The sequence below is a fragment of the Gadus morhua genome, chromosome 3, assembly GCF_902167405.1.
Source record: "Gadus morhua chromosome 3, gadMor3.0, whole genome shotgun sequence".
In the NCBI taxonomy this organism is placed as follows: domain Eukaryota; kingdom Metazoa; phylum Chordata; class Actinopteri; order Gadiformes; family Gadidae; genus Gadus; species Gadus morhua.
This window is the reverse complement of record NC_044050.1, coordinates 12,523,249-12,546,673: the sequence shown is the minus strand read 5'-3', so window position 1 is coordinate 12,546,673 and position 23,425 is coordinate 12,523,249. Positions and strand designations below refer to the sequence as shown.

Here is a 23,425-nt window from a genome sequence, read left to right as displayed (position 1 = left end):
CCAGCAATATCCGATACATGTTACAGTCAAAAACAATCAGAAAAAAGAACGAGTAATTAATCGCCGGTAATCGGACAATGATCACGATGCTGGTTATTTTGTTAACTCTATCGAAACCCAACAAGCCAAATGCCGGTGTGCGTGTCTGTCAAACAGATCACCCGCATTGATTGCTCTGAAAGAGACACGACAGCAGGTAAGGGACACGAAGGCCAACAGCAGGCGGCTTTGGTGGAGTCGCGCAATGCAAACACAGCTATTGATTGGTTTGGACTATGGCGGCGGCGTCACACGCAGAAGGCAAGATTCAGCGAGAGCTCCCCAGCTGGCCCAGTATCTCTCTCCTCTAACAACTTAAGTTGGTTTTGATATCCCATAAACCCAACGCACAGACGGACCGGGGAGCGGATGACTGCTGGGGAGAGGAGAGAGAAGAATGTGTGCGTGTTTGTGTGTGTGTGTGTGTGTGTGTGTGTGTGTGTGTGTGTGTGTGTGTGTGTGTGTGTGTGTGTGTGTGTGTGTGTGTGTGTGTGTGTGTGTGTGTGTGGGTGTGTGTGTGTGTGTGTGTATGGAGCTGGGGGAGGAGGAAGAGGGGGGAGGAGGAGGAGGAGGAGGAGGAGGAGGAGGAGGAGGAGGAGGAGGAGGAGGAGGATGGCATGAGGATGAGGCAAGCAATACTTCCAAAAGCCCTTTGGAAAACCTGTTGCAACAGGAGTGCAATTCCTCTGTGATATTCCAGATTCAAACCTCTGTCTCTGAGAGAGAGACAGAGTGAGAGAGAGAGAGAGGAAGTGTTTTTTTCAACTGTTAAAGTGATGGGTTTGGTTTGTGTATTTTAAAGCTATCGCAATAGGTCAAGTGTAAAAGCGAGGGAGGGTACAGAAAATCACAACAGAATGTTAAGAAATTAAGGTTTAAAAATGTCATATTTTGCCTCAATATTGTATTGTATAGTTATAGTTACAATCTTTGAATCCAAAATGTCAGATGAAGAAGGACAAATAAACAAGGGTGTGTTCTTTATGTGTGATTCATGCGTGTTAAGAGAAGGGTGGCTCTCTTCCGGGTTCCCCCTTCCCTTTTTTGTATTATTTCAACGGTGGTGATTAAAATAAAAATAAATTAAATTAGTCCATCCATCAGGTGCAGAAAAAAGGATGACGACGAAAAGAGACAAATGCAACGTAATTTTAAGTTAAATAATAATAATAGGCCAACGCAGCGGCTACGGACGTTTATTTATTTAATGGAAGTTATTTTTTGTCATTATTACGCTATATCATATTAACTCATCTTACTTGCAAGATGCTGACCGGGTATTTTGTCACTATAGACTAACTTATAAGCCTAACCCTTTAAAAAGCAACTTTATTGAAGATGTTTTAATACTAACGGTTGCAAGCCGCCTAGTGGACAAAACAGTTTTTGCTGTTTTAAAATGTACAAGGCATTCAGACAGTAAAGTAAAAGTAGAAATGTGGTAAGTGTGTAAGCTTTACTTTGGCTGTTTCAGTGAGTATACTTAATAAGTAGTAAAATAATTGCGACTAATCATGTTCAAAGAGGTATGGATAAAAATCGTAAGGGTTATGAATGTAGTTGATTGTTCTCTGTGGCAAAACTATTTTATCAACCGCAAAGCAGGGCCCTAAAATTATCCGGCTTAGAACCTCCAGGTGTACAGGGCCGGCTCTGGGAGGAGTACATTTTTAATGGCAGACATTAACTGTTGTCAGGTAGATTTCTGTTGGTGCATTAAAAACTGAGCCCTGTTCGTGCTGTCATGCAGCCGTGTCCTAGCCAATGAGTGGCTGAACACTATGGACTGAGTTCATGGACAGAGTGCCGAATCAGAAATTTATCTAATATGACGAAAATCACATCGTTTGACAAATATAAGAGTGAATTAAAGCTGCAAGCAGCATTTTACGGGTGCCTAGCCTAAAGCCGACCAAGGAGACCCTGTCAGACCATTAAGACCCTGACAGGCCATTAAAACCCTGACGCAGGCCATGAAGACCCTGATAGACCATTTAGGCCACAACGCAGACAATAAAGACCCTGACGAAGACCATTAATACGCTTGACAACACTGGAATAGACTCAGCTTGGATCTGGTGATGGACAAACAAATGTTCATGACCTTATGTCAAAAGGCTGAGGATTTCTGAGTCTTTAAAGTTTTCAATGGATTGAAACTTTAGCGCCCCCTATCGTCTTATTTTGATGGAATTTAGCCAGGTTAAACTTGACCTATGCTTATTTTATTACACCAAGTTTGTTGATGATTGACTTAAGTTAACCCCGCCTTTTTTCACCTAACATTGATTGGGCTAATTTGGACGTCCAGCCACCATTTTGTTACAGGTTCTTGGCTAAATGTCTACAGGATTTCATGACTAGGTGAAAGGGGTCAGAAAACATGTCCTTCCAAAGTCTGCATTTTCAGTTAATTGTTTTACCGCTCCCGATAGCCCGATATTGATTACATTTGGAGGGGTCCATCTTGACCCATGTGCCATTGAATACACCAAGGTGATAATGATTGGTTTAAGTTAACCTTGCATATTGGCTAAAAGTTAAATTTGGATGGTTTCGAGCCTCTGGCGGCCATGTTGTTTTGTTGGAACTTTCGTCCCCAACAGCCACTAAAGCCTGCCACACACATAAAGATTTTATAAATCTCAACCGATTTTTTATCTGTGAGAGACCCCACACATAAACATTACATTAACAGTTTTGATCGTATTGTGTGTGGTGTCCTGCGATATTCCAAACACAGCACACCACACACATAAAGATTTGTCTTCAGACGCACTAGAATCTTGTCCCTCAAGCAAGAAATCTCGCGTGAACAAACGTGATCTGACGTAGTACTCTGACTGACCTGTGGGGGCAGTCACACCAAAAATAGTCATTGAACTAACTACAAGAAGAAGTGAAGAAGAGCGAGTGTAAACCGGTGTAAACTCATGGAGGACCAGCTGGATACCGACTGCATGATGGTGGTTTTGGGATTAATCCTAACTGAAAAATCCCTTAACTTTAACTGTCTTCGCCATATTGGTGGTATTCAGGGATATCGTAGCCATGGAGATAGCTCGTTATAATTCCGTGTTCAGTCAGCTCGCTCTTTATTGGTTAAATTCAATATTACGTCACGTTGGAGACTCCCGATTGTCGGCTTCCCCCCCACACAAGACGTTTGACACCATAACGTTCTCCGCCGATAATCTTAAATATTGAACATGTTTAATACTTACGATTATCGGCGCCGACTGATTTCGGAGCCGATTGTCGGCCGAATTTCACTCTTAACACACCACACACTACAAGAGAATCTTATAAAATAATCTTAAGAGCTTAAGATAATCGGGCGATGTCTGTCCGTGATCGGAAGGGGGAAAATCGGGGCAAAATCAGCCCGATTATCTTTATGTGTGTGGCAGGCTTAAGTTAGTCCCGCTTAGACCGAACATTACTTCTATGAACTGTGGTGATTTTAGTCACAGGCCACGCCCATTTCGATGCCACGCCCTAATAGAAAATATGTGGACTTAATCTTGTTCAGAATTTTATTCTGAACAACTTTTGAATTGGATTTAAGATCATAGGAGACAATTTTGATGTTGATATAAGCATTTACGTCCTTACGCGTTTTAAACCACACCCTTTTTAGAAGTAAATTAAAGCTCCTGGGTGCTTTAATCTTAATTGTACAGACTTTGCTTTATGTCCGATTGAAGAAATTGGTCTAAAGATGATATGTGCTGAAGGATTTTTGTAAATGAAAAAATCTAGGATCCTTAAGGAATTTAGTGTTTTTATCAAAGTTCAAGATAGTCGTAAATTCATCTAAATAAAGCCATAGGTTCTTGAGGCATATTTGTTCACCATGAGGATATGCATGTGTGAACAACATTTCATGACTCTAAGTTAAAGCGGTTATGAGATATGTTTGTTCAAAAATTGCATTTTTGTACCGTTGCTATAGCGCTACCTTTGGGCCAATCAGTGTAATATTTGCTCTCTGTTAATCTTGAGTCAGCCTCTACAGCTGTTGTTAGTTTCATAAAAAGTGTGCGAGTGGTTTAGGATGTCTAAGTCAAAGGTGGTGGAATAATAATAATAATAATAGAAACACTAACAATTACAATAGGTTGCCATCACACTTTGTGGTTGGCACACTAATAACAGAATGCATTTTTAACAATACAGTCCTCTGAGAACAAGGTGGCATGGGAGCCATTATCTCAGTAGATCATCCATGAGGGATCTTTTTCAACCAAGGTCTGCAACTCTTTCCCTACTCATACATCATCTTATGATTACACAGAACAATTTGTGTAGCTCATTTTTCAACCTCTATCAATGACCACAAAACAATTCATTGCAACCGGGTGTGCACGTAAACACAGCTTCTTCTAACCACGCCTTGGTGAGATAAAAACCGACATTTAAATTTACATTTAGGGAATTTTTTTACAGACTTTAGACTTTAAGACTCTTTCATTGAAAGCGACTTAGAATAAGCACATTTGTCAGAAAAAGTTTAAACAATATATCCCTGTCGGTATACTAAGAATGTTCACAAAACCAAGGGCAAAGCACCAACAATCACTAGGTTAACCCATTACCTGTATATGACAAAGGCCCACTCCAAGCTGCCATCCATCCTCTAGATGGGAAACATGCCGTTTTTGGGATACAATAAAGAACATCCAGCTTATATTAACATTAGCTTGTAGCTAAACTGCTTACAGCAGCAAACACCTAACACTGGTGCCATTTTGAATATATGGATAAAGACAGTGCTGTATGTTGACACACCTGCTTGCTTACCCTGCTGGCTGCTGCTGACGTATAGTCTGCACAAAGTCAGCACGGCACAGAGCTGGTGCTGGGGGCTTTCGTGTCTCCATGACATCATACATTAGTCAGAGCTCGGCTGAGTTTAGCTTTGGGACAGAATCCTTCATGTGTACAAACCATGACTGAACTGACCACGATTATCATAATGACACCACAAGTTGACTTTCTCTCTCTCTCTCTCTCTCTCTCTCTCTCTCTCTCTCTCTCTCTCTCTCTGTCTCTCTCTCTCTCTCTCTCTCTCTCTCTCTCTCTCTCTCTCTCTCTCTCTCTCTCTCTCTCTCTCTCTCTCTCTCTCTCTCTCTCTCTCTCTCTCTCTCTCTCTCTGGCTATCTGTATATCTCTCTTTCTCTGTTTAACCACTGAATTCAATAGAGGTCAAATCTAGTTTCTATGCCTGGGAAAACGGGGGCGTCAATCAACCAATGCAACAAATGCATCTGGTAACCATAGCACATATATGAGAATGTTTCTTACACTCAAATTCAGGTTTGTGTGTATACGTGGTTTTCATCCCTCTGTTCTCTGACGTCGCTCTTGGGGGGAAGAAGTGGGACAGAGACCGGCTGGGATCAACGCTCCGGCAGAATCACCACCGCTACCACTCAGCGGGATCGGTCCACACCGTTTCACAGCGGGCCAATTAGCTAGAGTGTGTGATCCCCCTCGCCCGAGGAGAGGGGATCTGTGTGTTGAGGAGGAGCAGGAGGGGTAAAGGAAGTCTGGGTCCCAGCCGGCGGAGCCCGTTAGACCCGGTGAGACCGGGGGCCACGTCTAGCAGAGAGGGGGTGAGGGGGGCTCCGTGAGGGGATGGCCAAAAAGAAAAAAACGGTTGGAGATCCTCCACACACACACACACACACACACATACACACACACACACACACACACACACACACACACACACACACACACACACACACACACACACAAACACACACACAGACCAATATAAATATAGACACAAAAACAAGTGAACAGAGAACTATGAAGGCTGAGAGAGAGAGACGGAGAGAGAGAGAGAGAGAGAGAGAGAGAGAGAGAGAGAGAGAGAGAGAGAGAGAGAGTGAGAGAGAGTATATATATACACACACACACAAATAGAGTAATTCCCAACAATGCATGTGGAGGGTCTCATTAATCTGTAGAGGGCAGAGGCCAGCTCCAGCCTCCTGTCTGCCTGTACACACACACGGCCCACTGTGAATGAATGGCTGAATGACAACAGTGTGTACCTGCACCTGTCACTAGCTCACTGAGTTATTATTATGGGAGGCTGGGTGGAGACATGAAGCCAGCAGCACTAGATGGCTAACACACACACACACACACACACACACACACACACACACACACACACACACACACACACACACACACACACACACACACACACACACACACACACACACACACACACACACACACACACACACTCAATGCTTCATCGGTATATATATTACCAGCGACGCATTGCACTCTTCTGGAAGAGTGCCGAGTAAATTGGATGTTGTTTGCTTGTCACCATTGGCTGGTGACAGAATGATCCTGGGCCGGGCAGGCATTGGAAACCATCAGGCTATGGAAGTGAACTGGGACCACATGGATTTCATAATGATGTAGGATGGATAGGGAATGGATGGAGGAATCTGGAGGGAACTGGGCTGATACACACTATATGGCCGATCTACAGTTAGCCTGCGCTCGCTCAGTCCCAGGGCTCAGTGTGTGGAGTCAACATACACGACTCCACTCATACAGCAAAAGCCGACTGACACATAACTCAAACTTTTACCTAGACACACAAGTCATCCTCACTACTCTGTAGGTTCATCTTCCTTCTCTCATACACACACACGGTTTCTCTCCCCCCCCCCCCCCCCCTCTCTCTCCCTCTCTCTCTCTCTCTCTCTCTCTCTCTCTCTCTCTCTCTCTCTCTCTCTCTCTCTCTCTCTCTCTTTGCCTTTCTCTCTCACTCTCTCTCCCCCTCCCGACGTCAGGTAGCAATCCACTGACCACATCACTTTTCTTATTTTTATCGGAAAAATACGATCAAAACATCCCATGTGTCCGTCTGTCCGTCTGAACTTGTTTGAACATGTGTAGGCTTAGCTCTGTGTTCACGGTGACGACCTGCAGATGATACCCGGATTCAAATCTGAAGACCGCAGCCCGAGGCATAGGGGGGATAACGCAGCGCTGCCTGCTTTATCCTGTCCAAGGCCGGGTCTCTCGTTGGCCCATCGGTGACCTGCTCTGCAAGTATCTCCACACTCACACCACGGATTAACCGCCCAGACACCAGCGGGTCTCAGTGGTGTGAATAGGCTTCTCCACTCTTGAGTATTCACCGCTGAAAAATAGCTCATTCTTATTATTTGTATAAAATAAAAAATACAATACAACCGCTGTTTATTTTTTATTTTTCTCCCTTTTGGTCCCTCACATTACCTTCCTTCTTTCTTTCATTTTGTTCAGGCTTCACAAAATATTCCCAATCCCCGATCCTCTCTCTCTCTCCTCTCTCTCTCTCCGTCTCTCTCTCTCTCTCTCTCTCTCTCTCTCCCTCTCCCCCTCTCTCTCTCTCTCTCTCTCTCTCTCTCTCTCTCTCTCTCTCTCTCTCTCTCTCTCTCTCTCTCTCTCTTTCTCTCTCTCTCTATATCTCTCTCTTTTTCTCTTGCACTCTCAGCCTCTCTCTCTCTTTATATATAGAGAGAAATGTATAAGCCAGCGGTTTCCATGCCAACCGTATCTGCCGCTCTCAGCCTTTACCCTTTGAGTTGTGTTTTTCTTCAGTGTGTGTTTGGTATGTGTATGTATGTGTGTGTGTGTGTGTGTGTGTGTGTGTGTGTGTGTGTGTATGTGTGTGTGCGTGTGTCTGTGTGTGTCATTGTGTGTGTGTGTGTGTGTCTGTCTGTGCTTGCCGCATGTATGCTAGCCCATTTGTGTGTATATATGAATGTGTACGCTAAAATGACAACAAAAACAACGACAAAAACATCACAGGGCCAAGGTGAATTAACGGGATGAGTCCTTGCCACGTTATGGAAGAAATGTGCCGTGTTCTGCCATGAAGTAGAGAGGACTTTATTCTTCCCTCTCCCTATGTTCCTCCTTCCACGGGCTTCACGTCATCGCTAGCACCCCTCACCCTCCCTCCTACGGCCGGCATCTTCCAAGACTCCCAGCCTCTGTGTCACTTCTTAAAATGTGCTAATTACATGTTCCCCCTTGCCTCACACCCACATCTCTATCTGCTGGAGAGGAGCGCTTTGTTTCCCCTCTCTCTCTCTGTCTTTCTCTCTCTTTCTCCCTCTTACTCGCTCCCCCGATCTCTCTCTCTCCCGATCTCTCTCTCTCTCTCTCTCTCTCTCTCTCTCTCTCTCTCTCTCTCTCTCTCCCTCTCCGTCTTTATCTGTCTTTCTCTCTCTCTCCTACTCCCGCTACCCTGGGAGTCTTTGACTCTCTCCCTTACGCTCTCTCTCGCTCACTCGTCAGATCTTTTTGCACTACTTCAACACCCGTTTTAAACGCTGCTCTTGAGAGGGAAACATTTCCTCCTAATTCTATGAAAACTGTTGGAGGGCAGAAAAGGTTGAGGCCAAAAGGTGGTTAGAGAGCTGCGCTCAAGAAACGCTCAATCTCCCAACATTGATCTATTCATTCTTCCTTCTCCTGTTCATTTGTTTCATTCCTCAGTTCAATCTATGGGTCTATCAGAATTTGCAGGGTTTTTTATCTTTATGAACGAGATATATTTATGTTTGGTTAAAGAAATGAATGGTTAGAGATGTGATCCAACAATCCCGTACACAGTAAATAGTGGAGCTCTCCAAACTCATTGCCTATCCCTATATCCGTGGTTGACAGATTCTGGCTTTGTGTCATAGGCTGATTCTTTAATTCAGTTTTCCTTCTCCCCCAGTCCACCAGATGTCCTTAGACTGTTCCCCTAACTCCATAGATCCTGCCACTCCCATCTGCCCGCACTTCATTCCCATCACCTGAGCGTCCTTTACAATCGTACACCTCATTCCCTGATCAGTCCCTCCCATTACATGCATGTCCACTACTTTGTTCCGTTGTCGGTTGGTTTTCTCCATCATGTCTCTTTGTCGGTGTTGTTCTCCTGTGATTGATGAATTTCTCCCCCTTATTAAAAGCCCTCTTTGTGTCCCCCCCCCCCCCGGGTTCTCGTCTGCATGTGGATCCGGTCTCTTTAGTTCCCTGCTGCCCCGACTAGCACTGGTCGTGACACCTCTAATCACCGGAGCTACCAGTTTAATAATAAGACTTGACGTCAGCGCCGCTCTTAAATCGGTTCACTCTTTGATTAAAGCACATGAGTCCCCTTTTCACGATAAAAAAAACAAAACCCCTAAAACCCATATATCTCCTCTCCGCTACGAAGCTGTTAATGTGTGCAGCAGCGTGTCGCACAGATAGCGCGGCGCCTGCTCCTCCACTCCTCGCCGTCTCCGTAATCTACTCCATCTGAATGCTAAGCCTATTAAAACCCTATTATTCCGGCGCATTGTTCCCCTCCGTTGTGCTATTTCTAGAGTCTCCTGCCACTAACCGCCTTTATACGCCGAATCCCTTCAGCAACTCTCGGGCCCGCTTTTCACGTCTGTTCGTTTATTTGATTCATCCCCACTTGTTTAGTGTGCACACAGAGAGAGTGACCTCACCGGCCGGAGCCTCAGCATGATGTCTGTGTCACAGATCACACAGCGGGGAATCCATTAACAGAGGGCCCGCGTCGGAGTGACAGGCAGGCGAGTGTGTGTGTGAGTGTGCGTGGCCCCGAAGAGAGGTTCGGAAAACCGACCGGACGAAAGTGGAGGTTGTGTGTGGAGACCCCATGCCCTTCTACAAGATGGATCAATAAATACTACGGGACTACGAGACGGTTTGGACGTCTTTTCTTGTGTTGGTAATGTGACACAAAAGGCCTCAATTGGGCATGATGCATGCAGAGGTTTCCCACGTTTCAAATAAAAAGTAATTCACTTCATCTTATCGGGAAAGCTCAGGAGAAACACAAGTGAGTGACTCACTCGGCTTAGTGGAGCAGAACTCAAAGAATCTGGGCTTTTACTTTCTAAAGGCGTCCCCCTCTTGATGAAACCACATATTCATTTGGCTCAGCTGGTTAACACCTTTTATCAGGGACATGCAGTTCACAAAAAGGACTGAATATTATGGATGATTAATGTAAATGGTAGATACTACTACTGCTACTAGTACTATTATTACAACCACTGCTCTAATGCTGCTACTGCTGCTGCTGCTTATACTAATACTGTACTGTAATACTGCTACTAAAAATGCTAGTGCTGCTACTTCTACTACTACTTTACTGCTCCTGCTACTTCTAGTGCTAGTGCTGCTACTTCTACTACTACTATACTGCTCCTGCTACTTCTAGTGCTAGTGCTGCTACTTCTACTACTACTTTACTGCTCCTGCTACTTCTAGTGCTAGTGCTGCTACTTCTACTACTACTATACTGCTCCTGCTACTTCTAGTGCTAGTGCTGCTACTTCTACTGCTGCTAATGCTTCTGTTGCTAGTGCTGCTGCTGCTACTTCTACTACTACTATACCGACGTTGCTACTGCGACTTCTATCTGCTGCTACTACTACTATACTACTACTGCTACTTGTACTCCTTCTAATGCTGCGGTTGATGCAGCTTATACTATTACTATACTACCGCTTCTACTGCCGCTGCTGCTACTTTTACTATTACTGCTGCTAACATTTCTCTTCCGTGCCCCTCAGAAAGTAGCGCGTCGTTCTTCTCTTACCTTAGCCGCCATCACCATGGAGGCGCCGCCCCGGATGCCCAGGATGGGGATGTGCGTCTGGGCCGAGATGAAGTCCAGGATCTGGGCGATGGCCTCCTGGTCGGTGTCGTCCCCGAACACCACGCCCTGCAGCGAGCTGCGCGTCATCTGCCCGCAGATGCGGTTGATGATGCTCTTGGGGTCCGTGTCGTTCATGGTCACCACGTCCACCTTGGGGGGGTAGGGGATGTGCAGGAAGTCCTCCTTGTCCAGCCCCGCCCCCAGCGCCACCTCAGTGGAGTTGCCCACCAGCAGGACGGCGATGCTCAGCGAGCTGATGAACTTGGGGTTGATGGGGGGCACGGGGGCGGGGCCGTGGGGGTAGTGAGGCGGGTGGGGGGCGCCCCTCTGAGTCCCACCCCCGCCGCCGCCGCCGCCGCCCCCCCCACCGCCACCACCACCCCCGCCCCTCTGGGTGCCCTGCCCTCCTGGGCCCCCCCCAGGGCCTCCCCCTCCTTGTGGGGCTCCAGCGCCCCGGCGGGCGTCGCAGACGGGGAGCAGGAGCAGGGAGAGGAGGAGCAGGGAGAAGGAGAGGGAGAGGGAGGGCAGGGCCCGCCGGGGGAGGCTGCAGAGGGGATGGGGTACTTCGTCTTCTTCTTCTTCTTCTGGAGGAGGAGGAGGGGGCGGAGGAGTGGGAGGAGGAGGAGGGCGGAGGGAGGAGGACGGGGAGACGGAGTGCCTGTCCTGGAGACGGGAGAGAGAGAGGCGTAGGCTGACAAGCATCGTGGAGGAGTGTGAACGCAGTCCCTGCAGAGAGAGAGAGGAGACGGATGAGAAGGAGGGACACACATGCTCACACCTACAAACACGCACACATAGGCATGCTCACACACACACACACACACACACACACACACATGCACACACGCTTAGACACACCACAAACACACACACACACACACACACACACACACAGATACACACACACACACACACACACACACACACACACACACACACACACACACACACACACACACACACATACACATATCCAGAAATGCAGTCGGTTTAAGAAACACAACACACTTTTTAAGATGTACATATATCCAAGACCTTGAAAAGCTCCCAATAAAAACATTTTCTTACGGTCCTCAAATTACCGACAAAAAAAGACAACCAAACGAAAACAAGCATTTGTGAGTCATGTTTAGTCATGTTTTAGTTTAAGTAAACAAAAAAAATGTGTGTGGACACACAGGCAAGACAGGACACTTTAGTCCATTGACCCAAATAGCTCTCAGTCCCGACTCTGAGAGCATGTGCTTTCATGAAGCATCAGGTTACAACGCCAGCTCCATGAAATTGTGCTCCTTGTCTTCCTAAACAGAACTAGGTAGCACACATCGAAGAGTGAAGGCAGGAGATAGTGAAGCATCTGTGTGTGCGTGCGTGCGTGCGTGCGTGCGTGCGTGCGTGCGTGCGTGTGTGTCAAGGTGGGGAGGGGGGGGCAGTTTTGCAATCCTGTGTATATGTTGCTCTCTCCTTCTGCTGTTATCACCTTTCTCTCTCTCTCTGGCTCTCTGTCTGTCTGTCTGCCTCTCTCTCTCTCTCTCTCTCTCTCTCTCTCTCTCTCTCTCTCTCTCTCTCTCTCTCTCTCTCTCTCTCTCTCTCTCTCTCTCTCTCTCAGTGACTCTCTTTCTCTCTATTGTCTCTTATCTGTTCTCCCGCTGTTGTGGCTCTCTCCATCTCCCGCCCCCCCCAACCTCCGTTCCTGCTTTTTGAAGTCAGCTGAAGGCCTATTATTTACTAGAGAGAGAGAGAGAGGGAGAGAGAGAGAGATGGGGAGTCGAGAAAATACTATTAGCTTTCTTTTTTACTTGATGCATGCATGTACTGTGTGTGTGTGTGTGTATCTGTGTGTGTGTGTGTGTGTGTGTGTGTGTGTGTGTGTTTGTGTGTGTGTGTGTGTGTGTACATTTTTGTATGTGCGTGCGCGTTTGCGTGTTTGTATGCATTAATACGTGTATTTTAGCACCCCCTGAATCAGCTATAGATCCTTCAATCGAGCACAGAAAAACGGTTTGTTGAGGCACACAGACAAAAGCGGCGTTGGCTCCCCCGTCTAATCCTGGAGTCTCGCTGCTTTCCAGCTCTGACCATCTCCCTCTCAATCTCTGGAGAAGCAAATCGCTCAGCAGGAACTATTTGTCTTCATTCACATTGCGACAAAAATTGCAATCATTCCCATGAGGCACAGTTGGCCAATCATGTGTCGTTTTTGAAGGCTTTTCGGACAAATAGCAGGCCAGCAGGTGAGTTTCATGATGATCATTCTGCCTGACAGAGAGGTTTTTAGTGGTTAAGGCCTATAAACAGCATCCGTCAAAACAGACACATTAATATTCACAAGATAGGGACAACTCAGCTCAAAGCAGGCTTAGGGAAGCAGGGGGTGTAGAAACGGCTCATAGTATTGCACTGCCTAACAAGAACAGCTCCTTGCACTTATTCAAATTAGTCGGCGGCTGTACTGATGACTAAATATATTTTTTTTCAGAGATCAGAAATATAGCTGCATTCAACAAAACTGTCCACAATACTACGGATTCCTATGGCATGTTGAGAGGAGCTTTGCTTCACGACAATGCAAGGATTAAACCATCTTCAGGTTTGACATTTCAAGGTCAACTGGATCTTCCTATATTGTGTATATATATATGTATATATATATATCCTATAAATTAATAACAGAATGGATCTTGATCCTTCAATAGATAGGAGAGAATCTGAACAATTATCAAGATGACATCTATATATGCATATATATTATATACATATATATTACTCTGGAAATGATTGTGCAGTCGCAGTACAAAGTAGAAGAGTTGCAACGGAGGCTGGATCCACCTCAGCACCCTCTGTGTCTGCCGGCCCTCCCTCTGCATGAGTGAGTTGCACGGTTCGACTGCCATAAGGGTATACAGGATTTTGCGTGGCGTGCTGTGGTGGAACCAGTCTGCTGCTCCAGGTACTCCTGTGTGTGACCAGCCCTTGGTGGAGAGGTTGAGAGTCATTGTGCATGATGCTCTGCAGTTTGAATCGCCCCCCCCCCCCCCCCCCCCCCCCAGGATGGAGCCAGCCCTGGCCATGGGCTAATTGATTCTACTACGATGACCGACCTCACCTGCCGCCCCAGCACGACGGCAAAGAAAACATATATGTAGGTATATTATATATACATGGGCATGAGGGAAAATGTGAAAGGGTTGTCTACAACGGACTGCACAAAAGAGGTGCTATTATGTTTGGGATGTGTGTCAGGTTTAATTGCAGGTGCTACGCTCTAATTGTAAGGTCACACTTCCAGGAGAGGAAGCATAGACCGGGCGAAGATAAACGGGGAGGAAGGGAGGGAAACACGAGAACAGCAGAGGGAGGAGCAGGGAAGAGGAAGGAGGATGGAAGAGGGAGGAGGAGGGGAGACACAGCAGGTGGCAGAGGAGGAAGATAAGAGCAGTGTGGGAGGAGGAGGAGGAGGAGGAGGAGGAGGAGGAGGAGGAGGGCGGGGAGGAGGAAAGACACAGGGGGAGGAAGAGGAGAAAGAGGATGAAGGGAGGAAGTCAAGAGCAGTAGGGGCGGAGGAGGAGGAAGAGGAGGAAGAGGACGGTGGAGGAAAGACACAGGGGCTAGAAGAGGAGGAAGGGAGGAAGATACGAGCAGCATGGGAGGAGGAGGAGGAAGGGAGGAAGATAAGAGCAGCAGGGGCGGAGGAGGAGGAAGAAGAGGATGGAGGACAGATGAGGAAGAAGAGCTATAGTTAAGGCGGGAGAAAGAAAATTTAGATTTGTAGTAAAGAGAGAGTGACAGAGAGAGATAGAGAGAGAGAGAGAGAGAGAGAGAGAGAGAGAGAGAGAGAGAGAGAGAGAGAGAGAGAGAGAGAGACAGAGAGAGAGAGAGAGAGAGAGAGAGAGAGAGAGAGAGAGAGAGAGAGAGAGAGAGAGGAACAGAGATGGTGAGCAGGGAGGGGATGGGTGGATAAAGGACAGTTGAAAGACAACATGATTAAAACAAGATGATGAAAGGAAGCGGAGGATGTAGAAGACATGAAAGAAGCCTAAAAAAAGAGAGGAAAAAGAATAACTGTCATTTGGTCTCGATACTCAGGGTGAATGTAAACGGGAGCTGAATGAAAGACAGAGATCACAGAGGAATAGTACGATGAACCGGAGAGACAGATACTGTCAAGGCCGGGCAATAGAAATGGGTGAAAAAAGGGAGGGAGCATGAGGAGAAATAGGTAGAGAAAGAGAGCGAGAGAGAGCGAGAGAGAGAGAGAGAGAGAGAGAGAGAGAGAGAGAGAGAGAGAGCAAATCAGGTCTACATTTCTGTGTAACAGCAGTGCATGGTTTCCATAGCAACAATTGAAATATGCCCCCACACAACAACCTGACGGACATGGAAATACACACACCACACACACATACACAAGCACGCACACACAAATGCATACACACACACACACACACAAACACGATATAGACTGCGCATAACTGCTCCCAATAATACACAATTTACCTTTATCTGAACATCAACACTTGCTACATGAAAAAACTCTTCTCGTTGGCTTTAAATAGTGCACTTAGTTGTGCGCTCGGCAAACTGCACAGACTGTGTTTATAGAGAATATACCTTTTTGTCATATATCCGACATTAAAAATCAAACTCTGTTAAAACAAAACAAAATCAGGACAAAGAAAGTCTAATTTACGCAGCAATGCTTGATTAACAGACCTACATTAGCATAATATTGTTATTGTTACTGTGCATGCTGTGCAAACTAAACTTGACATCTTTATTTGCAATCAAATAACTTTCAATTAATAACAGTTAAGGTCTAGGTTGTAGGTTTGGCAGATTTCAAACATTTGCAGACTTGTTCGAATTTGGTTTAACTCTGACTACACAACGATGCATAAGGATACATAAAGCCCATGGACCTATTAAAGAAAGGACAGCGGATTAAAAAATGGCGCCCATTCATTCCTATGAAAACTGCTCAATGGCTCAGGGCAACATCAAGGAGATTGCATGCCCTAGTGCATGACTTGCCGGATGCAGAAATATTATCGTTTTGTAGCATCGTTAGCATTGTAGCATCATAAGCGAGAGGTCTGTCTGCACATCCCTCAGCGACTTTAAGTGATAAAAAGTCAACAAAGTGCCTAAAAACCATCAACGTCATTAATGTTAAGTAAAAGGAAAAACCTCGGACACGAGAAGTTAACGGACGGCACTGAGCCCTCTCTGATGCCGGGCTGAAACAACATTTGTTTAACTACGACTCCTTTCAGCTGCCCACCCCTCCTTCTCCTGCAAAAAAATAATAAATAAAACGGCTAATAAAATGTTTGAGGGGGCGTTTTGGAAAGAGAAAACGTACTCTTTATTAGTACATGGTATAAAGATAATTAAGAGCCTTTTATTGATATCCAGACATTTTTTGCGGAGACACATTCCTGTTCCCCACTTGTATTGGAGTGAATGGAGATATCTACTTCTGGGCCCCTTGAATCGAGGGACCCGTCCACAGCCCGCTTAAACAGCTGCAATACCAGGCTTGGCCGCTGAGCACTGGTGGATTGCGGAAGCATGCACTGCTCCTGGGGGCTTGAAAAGCCTCCCAATCTACCTCAAATAGGTTTTGTGCCTTTCACCAAGTCACAAGAACTATTTATAATCTTCAATGAACTGTAGATGGGTGGCACATATCTAGAGCTATCATGTGCAAAGAGCTGGAATAGACAATGAGAGACAAACAAAAGTGCATGCGTCAACTATGAAGCTGTAAATGGAATCATTGAACCTGCAGGCTCCACTTCGCATTGATAGGGCAGCTGGAAGACAGAACCCATTCAGACTAGCTGTTTCCCTTGTTTCCATTTGCAGTGCACATTGTATGTTGTAATGGCACTTTTATGTATTATTTGGTTCTTCATTATGATCCCCCTGCAGCCTTCGTATATTTTGAAGAGCATAAAGTGTAACGTACCGCTAATATACACAGCCCATGCTGACAAGCTGTTTTGGGGATTTGAGAATAAATACCCGTTCTACTTTGCTGTAGGCTAACGGCAATGCCAAAAAATACAGAAATCTAAACTTCGAGGTAATTCTACGTAAAATGGAAGCGGATAAGTCACATAGTATACAAGTGATAAAGTTGAGGTGGTTATAGAAATGTCACATGTTTGACAGACAATGAGTACTCATGCAGTTTTGCCGTCTAATTCAAGGAATAGGTTAAGGCATTTGTTATATATTAACTTCACAAATAACCCTAATAATGATGTTGAAACCAGGAGCTGCAGTCAACATAGCTTTACTGTTAAACATGCATGAAACATAAAACACTGCGCACACATAGCACCCAGGTAACACATACAACATAAAGTAGTGCCTTCATTATGTGGGTGTACCACACACATAACAGTATCACTGCTATTATATGTGCAGCAGGTTTGACCAATAGATTGATGATGATGTTTATTTATGCTGTATTGTTCTTACTCAACGTTAGTTAAGGCATTTATAAACGTTAACTAAAAGTCAACAAATGGTCTAATCGTCATTGGTGTTATTGCTGGAGGCATTCACAACATACTGCACGTCTGCATCAAATCTTTCTATGACTGGTTTGGACCGTAACTACTTGCTTCGTCTTCCATTGACCCTTTGTGACGTCAACCCGTTCTCGCAAAGCTAGCTTTAACAAAATTCTCAACATTTTTGACATTGGTCTGCCTAACAATCTCAATATTTCACATAGAAACACAATTTAAAGCTTAACAAGTTCCGGTGGTTCTGGTTTGACTGCCGTTGAAATAGTTCAGCGATTGGAAGGCTAGCATATGAAGGCTATGGTTTGAGGCTAGGATCTTACTCCATGGCAGCCGCCTGGCAGCCTTGGGAAAGACACGGTTCCTGGGTTGCTTGGTGTGTGATCTGATGCTCTGATAGCGTGAGAGTTTGTTCTTTAGCTTGTTGGTTGCAGGTGAGAGAGAAGGTGAGAGCTGCTCAGCGTGCGGGATTCCATCAGGAGCAGACAGGATCGACCTTTCAGAATAAAAAAACATTCAGTCTTCCTTGAAGCTTAAAAAACTCTCAAAGCTCGCGTCCAGCACCTTTGCACTGAGATCTACCTGTTCACATGACAACAGAGAGCCGTTAGAGCCGAACAAATCGATGTTCTTTGCACGTGTTCTCGTGCTGCTGTGAGTTCACGGCTACGGCAGAGGCATCATCGTCATGGCAGTGATTACCAGCAAAAAAAAAAAGAACTGCTGCACATGATTCACTCCCACACGTGCGCCTCCCGCAGGTGGCGATCCAGTCATGACCGGCACGCTCCCCATGCAGCGGGTCAATAGAGCTGCATGCAACTGCACGGCTCTCGCTGTGCCTCAAGGGCGCAACATTTGGATCGCTGTCGGTGAAGGTCAGCCCGTTTGGGTTAACACACTCAACACAATCATAGCGGCAGGAACCCCGGCCTGTTTGTTGGGGGTTACTGGGTTCCAAAAATAAACACACGCTCAATGTACAATCTCAAACCAAGACGGCATTCACAAACAGACAGAAAATGTTATTCTGTTGCTGTTTTGAACAAAGATTTGTCCATGACTTTCATTTGTTTCCTTGTTCAATATGCGCTGTGGCCGGTAAGCACAATGTGCCAAATAATGAACCCCTTGAGGACAGGCCTTCGTAAGAAGTGCTTAAATCCTTTTTTGTTAACAACTGCTCAAACGATTGTCTTTATTTGACAAATATTACTTAACTAAAACAAATGTAAGCCAATTAATTCATTATTCGAATAACTACTGAATGCACTATGTTGACGCAAGTAAGCGGCTTCACTCAGGTGTGACAATATTGTCAAGGCTGTGATTGCCACAATAGGAAAAAATGAACTGAAAAATAAATCACCAGAGACACATGGGTGCGCTGCAGCAAGCCAACTCATTCCTAGTAAAAACAGAGTGTCGCGACTATCAAATGCGCTCACTGCTGTGAATACCTGCCACTAAAAAGGTACAAAGGTACTGTTCTTTGTGAGAGAGGCTTTATTAAAAATATCACAGTATTTTCTGTGAAAAGCCAAATGCATGTTTTAATTCCAAAGGTGTTCCTCCCTGTCTGGCCGTGACTGTGTTCTATTTAAGCATACCTTTGCAAGACATACGCTGAACACAATTACTTAGACAACTATATCCTTTGTTGTGTCCCCTTCATGTGTAAGGTTTTGCCCCAATCGTTCTATGTCTGCCGTCATAATAACTCCTTCGTTGTTTGCATCATTGGGGAGATCCCACTTCCAGCGGTACTGCTGGGCACCATACTGGGCCGGGTCAGCCACAGAAAGGTAATTATTCAGTTCAATCCCATGACAACGAGGGCCGAGAGTGCCTCAGGGGAAACTATTTGTTTCAATGTGCTCGCATTCAATTAAAGATCTTCCCTGGAACAATTTTAAAACAAAAGATATGAAGCTAATGAGAGTAAAAGAGCTATTTGGCCTTTAAAGAGGTGTTCATCATGTGCAGTGATGAAGGTTAATTATTAGGTCTTATTTGTAAACATATTATGCTGACGTTATACAACCACACACACGCACACACACACACACACACACACACACACACACACACACACACACACACACACACACAAGGTCACACATACGCACACACGCACCCATACACAGGATCACACACAAACTACCACACGTATGCACACAAACACACGCACGCACGCACGCACACACACACACACACACACACACAAACACACACACATAAAACTGCATGGCACAAATCACTCCCAGACACTTCTCCAGCCTCTTATGTTGAACGGAATCTCCGGTGGAAGAAGAAATTACTGTGAAGGATCGCCGGTGTTTGACTGGACTCATCGTGCTTAAGAACCTACTCTTTTGCTAATTGCACTCAGAGTTCAACAGACAATGACAACTCTGCAGTGTGACACTCTCACCACGGAAGACCGCAGGTTCCCCTAATCAGACACACACACACACACACACACACACACACACACACACACACACACACACACACACACACACACACACACACACACACACACACACTCAACGGAATCAACAGAGTTGAACACACAGGGCTAGGGGGAAGGATTCCTCCACCCTGCGGTCCCTGGGGTCTTCATTACCTCATTGGAGCCGTTTATTCCAGCGAGTCGGAGGGTCACAACGCCTGCGCCTCACTTCATTTAGCAGCAAAGAGACGCGTCCCTCTCAGCATAAGCAGGCCCCCAAGGGCCCACCCCCTCTGGCCCCCGTCCCCCGACAAGCGGCCCCCGGAACCTCCAGTGTATCAGGGCTAAACGACCCGCGCGTCTCACCGGGTCACAGTAACACGTGTCACGCGTAACAAGCCCCCACGCCCTCCTCGGTGGTGGGGGGGGGACAAACCAGAGGCCTGGGTTGTCCCCTGGGTTGTGGGAGACCATTGATCATGGTCTCCCACCCTGATCAATACACGGGACACAAAGACTAGAGAATAGCTTCAAGCACCAGTATCAGTCTGTGGGATTAGAGCACAAGAACCCTTGATGTAAAAAGTCCACATGGCAGAGAGACTCAGACAGATGTAGTGATGGACCACAGGTGGAGTGCAGGTTGGCCAGTGACGGTTATCCTACCTTCCTAGCGCAAACTAATTCACAGAGCCAACTTGATGTCAGAGCACCGATCCACGGATGTGGACCTGCCACTGACGTACTGAAAGACTATTTTTCATTTGCTATTCTTGGAACATTTCTAAACCTGAAATAATGCCTCTCTTCAGTATTTCTACCTTTTCATCAAGCCTCTCCGATCAAGAGTGGTGCTATTTAAGTCAATGACCGACTCATTCGACGCACTGACAGCTCCAAAGTCCAAAGGCATGTCTAGGCTGACTCACAAACACAGTCACATTTACACACACACTCACACACTCAGGGCTCTTTGATTGAGCTGTGCGTATTCATTTCAATGAGAAAACACACCGGTCCCCATGGGGCAGTCATGTTTGTCTGTTACACACCCAGTGTGTGTGTTATACCCAAACAAGTGTGGTGTCGGAAGAGTTTGCGACAACAACCACTGAAACCCTGCATTATGGGGTGTTTTCGTGCATTGCAGCTCATTTCATGGGCGGAGGTGTTGCTTCTCTTTCTTCACAATATTTTTTAAGAACCACGAAAGAACAGAAGCAAGTTCAAAACTGTTCACGTTTATAAATCCTATAACCATTGATGATGTTCCTCCATCAATCAAATGGAAGACGGCTAAGGTCACATGGTCCGGAACTCAGAGAACAGCAGCTCCTATCACGCACGCACAGGGCGACTAGATGAAGATAAATCAATGAGCCGTAAGACCAAACACTCTTCTCCACTTAGAGCTAAACACGATGATGCAGGTCCGGACACGCGGAAGGATACATCAGGCCAACCTGGGCGCCCCTTCCCTCCTCTAATGCCTCAGTTTACACCTCATGGGGGGCTACAGCCCTGCTGCACTCAGGCTCACCCGTCATCACCGCTGGGCACTACTTGACATGGCGGATGGACACGTGTCCTCTCTTCTTGATTGAGGGGGCATATGCGTGTTGTTACTGCCCATGCCCCGATTGATTTCAAGCAGTGCGTCAACATGGGAGGAAGGTTAAAGAAAGTGTCCTTTTGGAGCCATCTATCCGTTCGGTTGTCTGTCTGACCTTTCCAGAATCCTGTACTCCTGCTTAATAGCTATTTAATTAAAAGATAGTCCCCATTGGGGCCAGAGGAGGACAGATTTTATAATTGAAAGATCGTTCAAGTAAGGGAAAAAAAACGATTCATTCTATTTAAAAAAATAAAGTTTTGAAAGAAGTGCTTCCACCGCAATCCTGTACAGCAGAGCACACAGTCGACACTGACAGGCTCATGTTGAAGAAAGGGTCCAAGTAGGATACAGCCCGCATCAGATCTCGTATCTGGTTGAACCTAACAGCTGGGGGAGGGCCTCTAAATGATAAGCAGCATGCATTTCCTTCTCAGACTCAATCTACTACTATTCTGTTGCCTGCTTTTTTCTTTTCGCTCTCTTCATATCCTGCTGCGAACATGTTACCATCCATTTGGTATGTTTGTTTCTCCCTCTTTCTCTCGTTCTCTCTCTCGTTCTCTCTCGTTCTCTCTCTCTCTCGTTCTCTCTCTCTCTCGTTCTCTCTCTGCGACGCCATCTGTGCCACACACGATTCCTCCGTCTCCCGACGTTCTCTTCCCTCTCGTCTCTCCCTCTCTCTCACAGCCTCTCCTCCCTCACGAGTTCATGGAGTACTCCCCCGTAGCAGCCCTCTCATATCACACCCCCAATCACGCACCTACCGCCGACCATCTCACCCCACCGCCTCGTCTCTGTTCCGCTATCAACCCCCCCCCCCCCCCCCAACAAAAAGACTCAACGTTTGAGCTTTTGAGATGACCTACAATGTCAAATAGTTGTTAGGTAAATTTTTGGTAGGGGCTGTTTTCACACGCATTTTTTGTTCTATTTTTGGTTCTGCCACGTTTTCTCAATGTCACACAAGAGAAGCTATGGAAAAGGCAGCATGAAGAGGAATTTGGAATTATTGTCTGTGGTAATGCAAGGCCGTGAGAATTCATGGTGTTGTTTCAGGCAACGTGTTCAGTTAATTCCTGATCAGCCGATGGGCAGGTTGTCTGTGTTTGCTCTGCACGGGTGGAGTTTCTCGATGCTGCTCACAGACTACGAGAGGAGAAGGGAGCATTTATCTCACCTCTCTCTCGCTCTCTCTCGTGTTCCCTGTGTCTCTCACTCCCTCCATTGCAGGATGAACACCAGGCTACTGATCCCATATAAGGACTTTGTCAACATTTGGAAAGATGGTCAAATGACGGCCAGAACCATAAATTGGCTGCACCGCCTGTCTGTGGGGCCCAATGTCATCGCCTTGACAACCGTCCCGAGGAGCCCTCGGGGGGACGGTACCACTCCGAACACAGCATGAAATCAAACAACGGGCCGTACCGCTAGTGTGCTTCCAGTGACGCCATCAGAACTGAGTCTGCCGTTCTCTCGTGGTCGTTTCTCTTGCTCTCTCGTTACAGATCTCCTATGGCCATTGAGGGAACAGCAACGTGGATTGTATTTCTGTGACGATGCAGTATGAAATGGGTGAGGGTACCAGGTTTAAGTATGTTTTCCCTGTTGTCACGGGGTGAAGGGGGATGGCACCATTGACAGGCGATCAAAAAGAAATGTTTTTCTCTGGGTTTGGCCGTTAATGTAAGTACACAACTCATCATAATATATATCAAAAAGGTAGTCATTTTTAGATTTGTTAATGCAGAAATGTTACACATGATACCTTTAAGTAGAAGCCCAGAAGCATCAAAAAAAATCATAGCTTATTTAAAAAAACGTTTTTATTTTCCATTTTCCATTCTCCATTTTCCTTTCCAATGTCCCTGTTCCTGTAAAAATACAATTATTTTCCAACCCTTTCTCTATCCAACTCAGGGTTATCTGGCATCAACTGTCTATCTGCTGGCTGGCCGACCAACTGATTTACAGATTGGCTTTCTGGCAGAATGATTGACAGACTGGATAGCGGACATAACAGTCTGGCAGACTGGCTGGCTGACTAACTGACTTCAATGGCCTGAATTGATTGG

General features: G+C 46.0%; 1 protein-coding gene across 1 annotated transcript in view; it reads right to left on the bottom strand.

The window, feature by feature from the left end:
- The window catches only part of grin2bb (glutamate receptor, ionotropic, N-methyl D-aspartate 2B, genome duplicate b), a gene marked incomplete at its 3' end in the record, with an annotated part of 81,764 nt that overhangs the window by 51,892 nt on the left and 6,447 nt on the right, over positions 1–23,425 (bottom strand). The window contains 1 exon segment of the mRNA XM_030352816.1: positions 10,682–11,467. Coding sequence (XP_030208676.1) covers positions 10,682–11,467 — 786 coding nt within the window.